The 13,312-nt window shown below is 32.2% G+C and overlaps 1 protein-coding gene across 1 annotated transcript; it reads right to left on the bottom strand.

Annotated features, from left to right (window-relative positions):
• Nucleotides 1-7,657: 7,657 nt before the first annotated feature.
• LOC108754855 (venom allergen 5 2-like) lies at nt 7,658-10,363 on the bottom strand. The gene is made up of 3 exons (XM_018497482.1): nt 10,165-10,363; nt 7,843-8,010; nt 7,658-7,750 (listed from the first exon to the last, which is right to left on the bottom strand). The coding sequence occupies exons 1-3, from the start codon at nt 10,177-10,179 to the stop codon at nt 7,658-7,660; spliced, it is 276 nt and encodes a 91-aa protein (XP_018352984.1). The 5' UTR covers nt 10,180-10,363.
• Between the last annotated feature and the right edge of the window lie 2,949 nt (nt 10,364-13,312).

The raw sequence follows: 13,312 nt of genomic DNA on the forward strand, positions 1-13,312 counted from the left end.
TTTTATCTTTTTAAAATGGATCTCCTAAATCTATTACTTTAAATAAAATTTGAGTTACGAAACGTGTAATTTTAATAAATTAAAAGTTATAATAGATTTACAAAATTTAAGAAGGTATAAAATTAATTTACCACCAAAAGTGGCGCGATTTAATTTTAAAATATTAAAAACTTCCTATTTTTGCTCAATTTATTAAATACTCACATAATTTCCATTCTTATCTTACATCAAATTTTAAGAGAGAAATAATAATAAATTAGAATAATGATAAATTAGGTTTCATTTTCCGATTGAAACGAAGATAAATGTAAATTTAATTATCAGGCGTTAAATTTAGATTTAACTCGTGATATTTACGATAAAATCTCCATAGTCAATTCCGTTGTAATACGATATATTTCCACATGTTTATCACATTTCCATAATTTATAAACTAATAATTGTTAAATCATCGGCTACTTGTTACTGACAATTTTACTCACAATTTACTCGTGATCGCAACAGCAACGTTATATTTACTCAGATTATAATGACATTATTGCGTATTCAAATGTACACACAATGTGCACTGTAAATTTAGATATCCCTGATATCCGATATTGTTATGCAATTGATAGACAGATACATATTTGCTCAATATTTTAGATTATCTTTAAATGATGTTTAGCTTATCTATAATACAACAATAATCGCAGCGTTAAGTATAGCGATATTGTACAGAATAACAATAGCTGACTCAGAGAGATAATACAGACAGTAGAAAACGTACGATTGTTTACCTGTTGCTCATTTCTTAACTTGCGATCTTCGGCTTAATTTGCTCGGAAATGGCGAATGTCCTGTATCGTTCCTGTAAATGAAGTAATATATATACAATATATCAATGTCTAGACAGAAAATTTCAAGATTACAAAATAATATTTCTTTAGTTACGTATATTGAGAAAAAATATATTAAATTTGAATAAATAATTGTTTGAATAGTACTAATATAAACATTTATGAAAAATAAATATTTGCAAAATAAAAAATATAATAGTTATATCAAATTAATTTTTTGATTCTTGCATCAAATAAATTTAATATATTTACATTTAGTAAATATTCAACTGGCACTATTCAAACAAATATTTATTTAAATTTAATACACATTTTTCTCTCAGTGTATTTAATATTCCTAAAATTAAAAAATTCCTTAATTACATATTTTAATCGTAAATGAAAAAAATATGATACGTTTTTTATGTTAGAATAATTCTCTTTAGTTTGACTTCCAACATATTTTGTCTATAAAGAATACGTCTAGGTTCTCTGGGACATCTATAAATTTATTTACGGAATCATTTTTCGGAAACATGTTACGTGGGAAGAATGAAAACGTCTAAATTATTATCGGGGAACGGTCGATATGTTCTTTTCGGTAATATTAGTCGATCCATCATTCTTATGTCAGGCTCTTGGTGTTCGAAGAGGGATGAATAATCGCTACGACATCGCTATGACAAAGCTGCCTGCACTGATCGTCCAAAAAAGTAGCTATCGTTTTTTTTTTTACATTTAAGTAAAGCAAGATTACTCGGCATTAATTACAATTTCATCACTCTGAACATATCATCTGAGAATGAGTACGAAAACGTTGATCCACATTGACGGACCTTAACCTGGTTTCGTTCGGTTGATTAATGTGATCAACATGGTAGGAGATATACGCGATAATGAAAGATAACTTTGTTCCCTTCGTTCTAATCGCATAAACTGCAATGCAGACGTTTTATATATGTACCTATGGGCCAATAATTCAAAGTAAAATAATATACGTAATACACTTAAAACTATGCCTCAATTAATAAAAAACGCGGTAAAAATAAAAATAATTGTAAAATACTTTTCATACAAAAAAAATAATAGCAAAAATTTTCTATTCTGACAGTTATATTTATTGAATATTATTTCCCTCTTTTTTCATAAATTTTATATTCTCTTTCATTAAATTTAATATTAAATTACATGCTTATCTAATAATGCATAAAATTATATTAAAAAAATATATAAAAATATGATCACAGAAATACGTATTGAAAGACGGATCAGCAAGTATTAACGGCGAGAGAAAGATTTCTTCCTTTTGCCGACAAAAGTAATCTTGTTACACAAAAGTGCTCCCGGCATCTGAGACTCATTGTCAGAAACACCGATAAAGATAAATGAGCTTTCGTGTTTAAGGATTAACCGAGTGGTTGCGTGTCTCGTAACGATCGATGAAGCGGCAAATCTACGGATAACCGTCTCGTTTAAGTGTTCAATCGTAAATAAGTAGTAATGAATGTGCATGGGCGGACAATGTGATGACAGTGGTATCGAACTTCGCATTTGAGATTTGCAAACAGCAGTATTGACGAATAAGGATTATCAGAATTTAATTAATAATAAGTAAATGTTAAATCTTACACTCTAAATTTTTAGGAATGGAATTTCACTCCCGAAGAGTTCTAGTTGTATCAATTCGGCAGGAGTGGAATTTTCACACTTATGTCTACAACGTCTTATGTCTACACTAAGCATTGGAGACTGAGGATTGCGAATTGAGGACTAGAATTCAGCCAATTAGAAATGGATTAAAATTAAAATTAGCTGATTGATTGAATTCTAATCTTTAATTCGCAATCCTTAATCTCCAATACGTAATGCGACACGGGCGTTACGTATTAGAGAGTGAAGAATCACTCCAAGCGAGAGTCAAGTATTAATCTCTGCGGAGAATGAATAATTTCACTTTGGTAAAGACTGAAATTTCATTCCGGTAAATATAATATTAAGTTTAGCTCTCCTATATCCAAATCTTGACGAAACTATTTGACGTATTTTTGCACAAAACGAATGAAAAAAGCATTGCTCTGCCTCGCGAAGCGAGATAATATGTATATAGTATTATATTTGGATATACAGGGTATTCATGAACTAGTAGTACTAATTGGGAAGGAAGTGATTCTACGTGAAAAAATAAGTCGAAAACGTTGAATAAAATTTTCTTATGTAAGACTTTATTTTTAAGAAAATCAACTTTAAATATTTGCCTGGTATGGATTCAATTAAAGAATTAGAACATGTTAGAAAGTGTTCATAGAAATTTACTTTAAAGACCAGAATTGTGTATTCGACAGAATAAAGCAGCATTTTCAATAATTTATAAAATAATAAAATTTATCATATTTATCGAATATCCTATTTTTCGAATATTTCCGATTATCAATACGATAATAAACACAAATATGAGCAGCGATAATAGCTCACGAGATTCATCAAATCGAGACATAGTTAAAGTGCACTCGGCGAACATTTAAAATCAATTCTCTCGAAAACAAAGCCTAATGTGACAAAATCTTATTCTACTTTCATTTATCTTTCATCTTATCTTTTAATGTAAAATTACTCTCTTCTCGATTACTAGTTTACGAGTTACTCTATTTACTTAAACAGCCTGTTTACACTTGGATGCACAAATAACACTCGCTGAATCATATAATCACTGTTATTATTTGTTGTACAAATTATTTAAAAAATTATCAATTCGAATAATATCCCATCATATTTTCTAAAGTATTAACTTTTTTGTTACCTTATTTCTGCCGAAATCTGTTTATCTTTTATTAAAAAAAAAAAGCTAAGCTTCGAGTTCTCGTAAGATGAGGGCTTGTACTTACTGCAGAGTAACGGTCGCTGAGGAGGGCACAGGCCTGGTCGGCCGAGCGTGTAGAGTGTGCTGGGATGCTGTGCGATCGACGGGTCCGTAATTACACACGAGTACTTCGACCTGATTCCCAAACCCGCCTGGCGCCATCGCGGTCTTGCTCAAGTCGAGCGTGTAAATCGCACGGCCGCAACCTACGTAAATGAACGTCGCCAATGCGAGGGGAATGTAAGAGGAGAGTTGCCACGCCGTGTTAGAATAGTTCACTAGTCTGAAAGGTACGATTAACTGGACTAAATTAAGGTGGATGGTCGGCAGCCAGTCTCGGGCCTCGAGCCCTTTCCATTGACGCAACTTGAATTCAAATTAGGACGGATCTTTTCATAATTTGAGATGCTCTCGTAAGATTCGAGAGCGTTCGAGAGATTAACTCGCATCTTATAGATTTATCTTGAAAGTTCGTGAAAATGCAAATTATTAAAATTAAGTTCTACGAAGAAATGTAGAATTAATTGAGATTTTCTTTGAGCATGTACAATATGATAATTCTAACACATATTGCCTTAAAAAAGGCCGTAAAATTTGTATCTGAAAGCTATCTTTTTATTCCTAATATTTTTGAATAATCAATATTTTTGTTTTTTATACATTTCTCCTACCCATTCTCTTAGCAAACGCATTCGGATAAAATTTGACATAAAAAGTTGTATAGATATAAAAAAAAGTGATAGGGGTAATACGTTTTTGTACAGCTCTCTTTCGAGTACACTTTACAAGGTTAAAGTTCGAAGTCTGATTGTATCGCATTTTCATGTGTCCTGTAGGAAATTGAAACCTTTTTTTTTTCTATCAGACCGAAATAATAAAAAAACGACAGAGGCTCGTTTATAGCTGCTGTGGGATACCGTGTATACTGGACTATCGAGTAATTTAGACCGGTACAATAGCACTCTCGATTTCCAATTTACCGAGAGAATACGCGATTTTGATTGTTCCCAGCAACAGAAGAAGAACCATCCGCTATTCCTCTATTTTCATCCTCTGTTCCATACAATCGGTCTTTGGTCATTTTCTCCGACGGTCAAGTCGCTTCATTCCTCTCTTCCTCGTCCTTCTCCAACTCCTAGTAAACCTTTCGCAGTACCAGCTTTAAAGGGTGATTGAAACGAACTGTTGCTCGAGAGCGCCAAGAAGAGCAGGTAGTACAAGACACGTGGGCGTGCGTCAGCATTAATGTAACCCTCTTTGAAGTAAATTATTTTTTTCAATACTATATAGACTAACGCTTCAAATTCTTTAGAATGGAATGAGATCCTTTTTTCAAGACTGGCTGAATTTTCACTTTTTAGAGTGAAATTCCTCTCCAAAGAATTTAGAAAAAAATTGCTAACTTATTGCATTTTTTTCTAGTAAATATAAAAATAAAATTATAAACATAAAATATTTCTAATATTTTACAACTATTTCGGCGGTTTATTATATTTATTACGAATTTTATATTCCTCTCGCTCTCTATTGAAATAAAACGCTACAAACAAATATTTTATAAATTCTAGTACACGTTCAAGAGATTTTCATATTAAAAATGATATAAAAGATACAGATATATAGGTATATTTGAAACTATGTTAGTTTATTCTTTTTTTTTTCAATTTTTTATTTGATTCACGAAGGAATGATAAAGACAGAGCGCGAAAGTTTTCCATTTGATGGAACCGAGATTTTTGAAATCAGCACCAACTCCCAGGAGGGTACTCGCGAGCGAAAGCAGAAACGAGGATGGTGGATACGTGGAATGAAATAGAGGCTCGCGAAAAGGCGGGAGGGAGACGAAGGAAAGCGAAGAACAGAGTGGTGGCTGCAAACCTTTCCCCCAAATTCGAGGGAGCGAGTTAGCTGTGTCTACACGCCGCGCCGGGTCGAACATCGACCATTCACAAAGGGATAGTAGAGTCTCTCGGCACAAAGGAATCGTTCCGATCAACTCGACTCGAGCCATTGTACCTTTCTCTCGACAGCATCGCGATTCGTGCACGCGTTACCATCGACCTAGATACACATAAGGGAAGCATGCATGTATTCGCGACGATCCTTGACGTGTAATTTGCGTATACAGTATATCCCATAGATAGCCAGCTATTTTCCATTTTTATGGAGTCTTTGACTATCGCAGAATCAATTTTTTTTTTTAACAATAACGTCCTGATAATTAATTTTTTTAATTACAAACGATTGAAAACAGCGCATTTTTCGGAAACTCAAATGTTTGAACAGATAATGGAATTGTTTTTAATTTGATTTTAAATAAATTTTATTTTAATGAAAAATTTAAAAGTTACCAATCGGTCAATAAGTGAAAAAGATATTTATTATTGAAAATTGAAAATTTGTGGCGAATAATAATAAATGATCTTCCATCAATTCGCCAAAAATTAATTGGTCAGACAATCCATATAATGACAGGTGTCTCGCTAGATATGGAACATCCTGTACATTCTATGTATATGACTATGCGTATTTTCTCGACTTTTATCCGACTTCCGCGTTGTCGAAGTCTTCCACCTCGTTGTACCACGATGTAATGTGAAAATGAAATCTTTCATTTTTTCATTTTATTCGTGCTTTTTCACGATATCCACGTTGAGTACATTTACGTTCTGCCACACTCCAAATCTCCAATTCTACAACAATCGACTTGTTTCAGTAATATTTACTTGTATCCATGTAGATTAACTTTAATCTCGGTTTGAAATTATTATTCTACATTTTTTTTTAATTCTAAGAGTTAGAAAAAAATAAAGCGTAAATTGGACCGAGATTAAAGTTAATTCACATTGGTGAAAACGGATATAAAATAGAGTCTGTGAAGTTAGTCACAATTCTATTAATATAAAAAAATAATGACAGTTATAATATCACTTTTTATAGTTTTACAGCTGTTTATAAAAATAATAAAAGAACTCCGTATTTTTATATTTTAAAAAACCAAAATTGAAAATATTAAAATTATTTAAAAATATATAAACTCGGAACTCTGTTTACAAATGATTATAGGGCATAGAATTTTGCAAGAATTAACGAGAAATTTCGCTGGGGAATTGCGATAAATTATCAACACAACACTTTTTTTCCAAACGTGCTAACTTCTATATTTAAAGTGTATTAAAATTAATAACTATTGAAATTTTGTTTTCACGTTACATATGTATTGATAAAACTCGAGTACTAATGCGAACTGTAGTCGAAAATAGAAATATTTATCTTTTTTTGTACTTTAGAAAGAAAGTGTCGTTCTCAATTTCTCGAAGTTGATACGCCGTATTTTGAATTTTGGTTTTTTTAATATAAAGAATGCGGAACTTTTTTTTTAGAAAATTTTTATAAGGAAACTATAAAATTATTAAAAGAGTGCTACTGGAATTGTCAATATTTTTTTTATATTGATAGAACGTGGTGATATTTTTACAGATCCTATAAAATGTCTGTATAATGCACTTTGATCTCGTATAGCGTTTGCTTTTAAATTAATGATTCCTGAAATACACAAGATTACTCACAGTTTTGTCTTATTATAAAACCTCGAATAAAACTTTTACTCGTTCTAACTTCGCAGAATATTGAAACCGTTGTAAGAAAATATTTGAAGAGTTTCATATTGATCGTTTCGAAGATATTTCCAATTGTCATATTTTTATTCTTACGAATAAAAATTACTTTCGCATATTTTTATATCACCGAAATCACTGAAATCTATGAGCTCCGAATAAACTTTAAACCAAATCCGCAAGCTGTCGATTAGAGAATCAGAGAATCGGGACAGTGCGGTCTTACATTCTCGCAATGCTGCATACATAGGCGTTTCGGTAGTTGTATTGGTAGAACAATTTTGCGTCTGCATGGGTTATTGGATATTGAAAAATAACGGCACGGCAAGAAGGGAGGGATGAAAAATGAGATATATCCGTCGGAGTTACTTGCCAACATCTCGGCACTGATCCTTCTCGAAGAGCTTGCACTGCAGCGCCCATCGACGAGCTATAACGGCAAGTTCGTCGTCCCAGATCTGTCGAAACAAATGACACTTCAGACGTCGTCCACCATCCCCGGGATAAATGATTAAATATCGCGTCGCGTGTGTTCCGTCGATTTTTCTACCAATTTCATCATGGTCCTTGCGGCGGGCTGCGGCCCGGGATTTCCGCGACTCTCCTTGCCGTTCGCAATGACAACGCGATAACGATTATGACTCTCGAGCACCTCCTCGATATCCTCTTCATCGAGGTCGTTGTTCATCATATCGATGCAATCGCTCTCGCAGTCAGACTATACGGTTGAATACCAAATTGTAAACCGAAGATATGTTCACGGAAAGAATGGTTTTGCTGAAATATCTAAAAATTTAAGGGGATCTTAAAGTCGTCTGTTTTATCGATTATTTTTCAAATAAGTATTTTTCTAACTGCCTTTATATATACAGATTAAAAAATCTTTTTCCGATTAAAGTGTAAACGATAGAAAGAGAGAGAGAGAGAGAGAGAGAGAGAGAGAGAGAGGGAGAACAGTCAAACCGGTTGATTTTATGCCAAAAAAAGTTGCAAATATAGTTTTTATCAGTTTCTGGTATTAACTCGTAATAATATTTGCTTTACATACAAGTTTTGTGCTTTATAAAACAATCTTGATTTAGACTAGAGATTACATGAACAAACAATGTTGAGTTCTTATTAGAATTTGGCTTATGCACATTTCTATACTAATGTAGATTAACTTCAATCTCGGTTCTCTTTAATTCTTGCAGACAGAAGAAAATCTTTTTCTTAGAGTTTACCTTGAAAATATGATAGTCCTGGGACAATATTGTATTTTGAAGAATTTTATGTAAATTTCTCTTATTTATTAATAAAACTACACAATAAAATATATAATAAGATTGATTAATTTCACTGAAGTGTATAGTAAAAATCTTTAAAATATTATATTGTACCACAACTACCATATTTTCAGGTTAAATTTTAAGAGACAATTCTGTCCGTGTAGAATTAGAAAAAGATGAAGTTGAACCAAGATTGAAGTTGAATTATATTGATAAAAACTGACATTAAATACCTAATGTAAAAGATCAGAGAAGATTAGAAAATTTGTATATGCATGCAATATTGATGTAATAATAGTTCTTTCTAACTGAATTTTTACATTAGTTTATCTTTGTTCCTTTTTTCTTCGGAAGGAAAGAAGAAGAGAAAAGCTGAGCCAAAGTTCAGCCAAAAAGAACAGGCCTAATATGTAGCTAATGATGTCATAAATAGGTCCTATTGAATCAATAAAATAAATGATTTTAGGATTCTCTTAAGGAGGTTCTCGCGCTACTTCCTATTCAATAAATAGTTTATTCATAATAATGTAAAACAATTAAAATAACAGAATAAAAAGATTACTAACAATATCTTATGCCATTATATATAATTATTATTAATTTTATATGTTACTAAATATTTTCAAAATGACAAAATAAAAATAAGATGCTCATTTGATGTACATATATGCGTCGTCCATTTGACATATATTTTAGCTTTTTTCATTTAAAAATATAAATTTCTTATAAACGGTATGGGGGGGTCAGTTTAAACTCAATGAAACTTTACGAGAACAAACTTAAGTGTTTACTTTATAATTATAACGATTTTTAAATTGCTGTCTCATACACAAGTGTCTCAATTTAAAAGAAAATAACAAGTTAATAAGATTCATCTTATCTTTATCTTCAACTTATAATGTAAAATTCTATAAATTTAGAATTAAATATCTTCAAAATAGTACGGTAAAAGTCAATAAAATTTTTTCTAGATATTATTAATGCTACTAACATTTGTATTACATGTAATATTATAGATTTGTCTTATATTTCATCAAACGCGAGAACCTTCTTAATATCTATCTAAAATTTTTCTAAATACAGATTTGAAAATAATTTTGTTAAACTATCAGAATAATTTGGTAAGAAGCTCAAGCTGATTATAGAATATCAAAAATTTTTGCATTGCTCATTACGCTTGACTTCCCTACATTATTTTCAGATCTTATATTTAGTTAAATTTTTTAATATTTCCTACATATTTGTATATATGATAATTATTTTGCAGCGTCACTCATTACGCTTGACTTTCCAATAAAATTATTTTCAAAACTGTATGTAGCTAAATTTTTAAATATTTCAGCAAAATCGTTCTTCCCGTGTATATTTTTTTGTTGCAGAAAGGCAGCGTTCAATTTCGCAATTATGTAAAATAGCGAGTAATAAAAAAATTGGGTTAAACATATTGGATTTCGAAAATCTCGAACGTCTGTCAGCATATTTCATCGTGATTGAGTACCGCGCTTATAAAGTTGCTATTCTCTGTGGATCAAATGGAGTTTACACATGGATACAATTTATGCACATGGATATTATCTAGTCAAACAATTTTAATAAATATTTACAGGAAATAAGCACATGGTGTGATCGCAGCAAATAATAATCGGAGCGGCAATAATTTCTATTCTCGCGATCGGTAGTTGCCATCCTTCCTTTCGCTTCGCCGCTTACTATAATGCGTGAGAAAAGATAAGAGGCAAAAGGTACGAACTGTTAAGCCTCATCGTCGCCAATCCATTCGCGAGATTAGTCACACGCGTCAGCTATAATTACGTACTTTAGTTGCTATCCGCCCAGCGCCCTTAATCGCGACGTCAGATTTTCTTTTCTTTTTTTTTTTGCCGCCCTCGCAAACTATCTAACTTCAGATCGCGCGAATCAATTTAGCGACTTTGACAGTTCCGGGATGCCGGATTGGTAAGAAAATTTATCGTGCAACGTGGAACGGAAATTCATATCACTGCACCGCTTTGCAAACTGACTCACCGTGCTGATCTGATCGGCTTTGAGCTTGATCCATACAAACGAAAAAACGAGACGTGCACCTAAACAATGTATCGCGAGAAGTATTTCAATTATGCATTTATTACGTCCAAGAATTCGCCGCCGCATGTGAAGAAAAGGAAATCGCTGGCGGGATGGGCCGTTGATAAATTATCTGGCGGGCGGAATGCCCGCGGCACTCGGCAGACCGACATTTTTATTTGCCCGCGTGGCACATTGCTTTATATCCAAATTTATTTCCAAATTTATATCCTCTTTTCCTTCTTTCCGCTTTGTTGCGGAATACCGCGGGGTCTATATTTCATTTTCGTTTAATTCGAGCGGATCTGACCGATGTAAATACTCGAGCGGCATATTCGAGACCCGAGTCTTATTACGTGCCCGCGCGATAAATAACTATATTAATAATGTATTATATATTAAAAATAATAGGATGTAAAAAATTTAACACTTGAAGTATCGAGCGATTATTATTGATCGTTTTTATTTTTTAAATTGTATAATATTATATTTCTTGTGTAAAAAGATAAGATTCTGAAATTTTTTAACTTTTCAAGAATTATGAATTTTATGTTGATGAAATATTTTATCTTTTATCATTTTCTTTATTTTCATAGTAATTTATTTGCCTGGACTTTTTAGTGATTAAGAAACTTGGTACTTCCAGTAGTATGTAATATAATATATAATAATTGTATAGTATATGATATTTTTACATCACATACATAATTTATAATTGTTATATTATAACATGCTAAAATATCAAGCAATTATTAGGGATAAAAAATGCGGAGCAAAGTCTGTCAAAACGAAAGCGAGGATAAAAGCGATAAGATATATAAATGATTCTCTCATCCGCTTATATACAAGGTACTGTTTGTGGAACAATTTCGTAACGCAATATTTCCTCTTAAGTGCGATTTATATAGCTCTCGATAGTAATATCACGGTGAATTTCTGGCGTATAGAGGTATATTCGAAATTTGTTTGTTTTCGATCGTTCCACGAGATGTAGCGTGTAAACGTGCCTGTTCGGCAAGTTCGTTCCTTCTCTCACGCTGTGCGCGGCACGTGTTTTCATTTTGATATCGCAGATAGAGCTGCCTCTCATATCATTATTGTTTCAATACGCGTGGGAGGTAAGAACTTCTCAAGTTCCGTTTGTTCCCGAGGCTGCCGAGCATCTTTCCAGCTCCTTTCGTCGCAACAATAGATGGAGATTGCAGACAAAAGTCTGAAATGAAATATCATATAGACTGTGGACGTAGCGAATTTCAATCGCGAGTAACTAAAAATTTTGAAAATCAACCATCACTCGATGTATATTCTTGCGCGTTCTACTTTATTTTCTCCATTAAACTGAGTATAAAATATGCAACAATTATCGAATAATAAAAAAGAAATACATATAAAATGTAATATTCTTGTAATATTATGTGGAGAGCAAAAAGGCATAAATTTTGCAAGTTCGGACTGCATGACGTGTTTAACGACATTGTAAATTTGCTTAACGTTTTAACGTAAAATGGTATGCATATGCGGCAACTCAATTTTACAAGGGTTGATTGTTTTGTCAGTAACGCAATTTACATTTTCGAGTAATGGTCTGTCACACAAACATTTTGACTAAAACTGAAAGTGGTACATGAACGATAAAACGCAAAAGAAAAGAAAATTAATTTAAGGAATTTAAAGGTAATAAACATACTGACTTAAAAATAATTTATTTTATACATATTGTATACATACAAATAACATTCACGCGTTACATGTAGATAAAAAAAGTCAAATAAATATTTGAAGAATATGAATTTGTCCTCCAATGCGTGGAATATATTTTTTATACTATTCTTATGTTCAATGTGAATTACGCCAAAATTAAATAAAAGTAAGAAATCAATTAATATATATTGCATAATAAAGAGATTGCTATTATTACACGATATTGCAGCATACCTAACTGTTAAACTTACTAAATACTTTAGCTGCAAATTGCGTAATTGGCAAATCTTGTAAGAGTAAAAATCTGGAATCTCCTTTAAAGTTGAAAGTATCTTGGGTAGAAGGTATGTTGGTTGCTTGCGCTATATAACCGTATCTCTATCTTTGAGAAATTCCTCAGTGGTTCATTTTAATAGATATATACATATATGAGAAAATTTCTCATCGTGCAACTTCTCTGAAAATTACGTAACGGTGAATTAACATCATTTGGTCCCCGGCATATGTGTTTACTTTAATAATTATCATACGGAAGCCTGTTACTTGGCGGCATGTTTTCCATAATGAGATATGCGCCTCGCGAGTAAGATTGAGTAATACCTGTATTAATAATACCTATACACACAATATCGCTATATATGCAAATCGCTTTGAATCGATCGTATATCTTTACAAACTCTTTACTTAGCTCGAGCTTATATACTCCTCGTGAAAGCACCCAAGCACTCTTTTTTATAATAAGCGCCACGTGGTATCGCCAAAAACCTAATTTATGCGATCACTAATCTGTGTTCCAAAGTTCACCACCGGAAAAACGGATGAATAAGCCAACCATTTACGTACGTAAAAAGATATTGTCAATTAATTTTATCCTTCATTTATCGTGCTCGTGTAATATTATTTTGTTTATAACGATCGTATACATTTTGCTTCTGCTTATTCCTAAAGATATTATCTATGTACAATTTTTTAATAAGTTAGAGAATC

This window comes from Trachymyrmex septentrionalis, unplaced genomic scaffold (assembly GCF_001594115.1).
Source record: "Trachymyrmex septentrionalis isolate Tsep2-gDNA-1 unplaced genomic scaffold, Tsep1.0 scaffold81, whole genome shotgun sequence".
Classification (NCBI taxonomy): Eukaryota; Metazoa; Arthropoda; class Insecta; order Hymenoptera; family Formicidae; genus Trachymyrmex; species Trachymyrmex septentrionalis.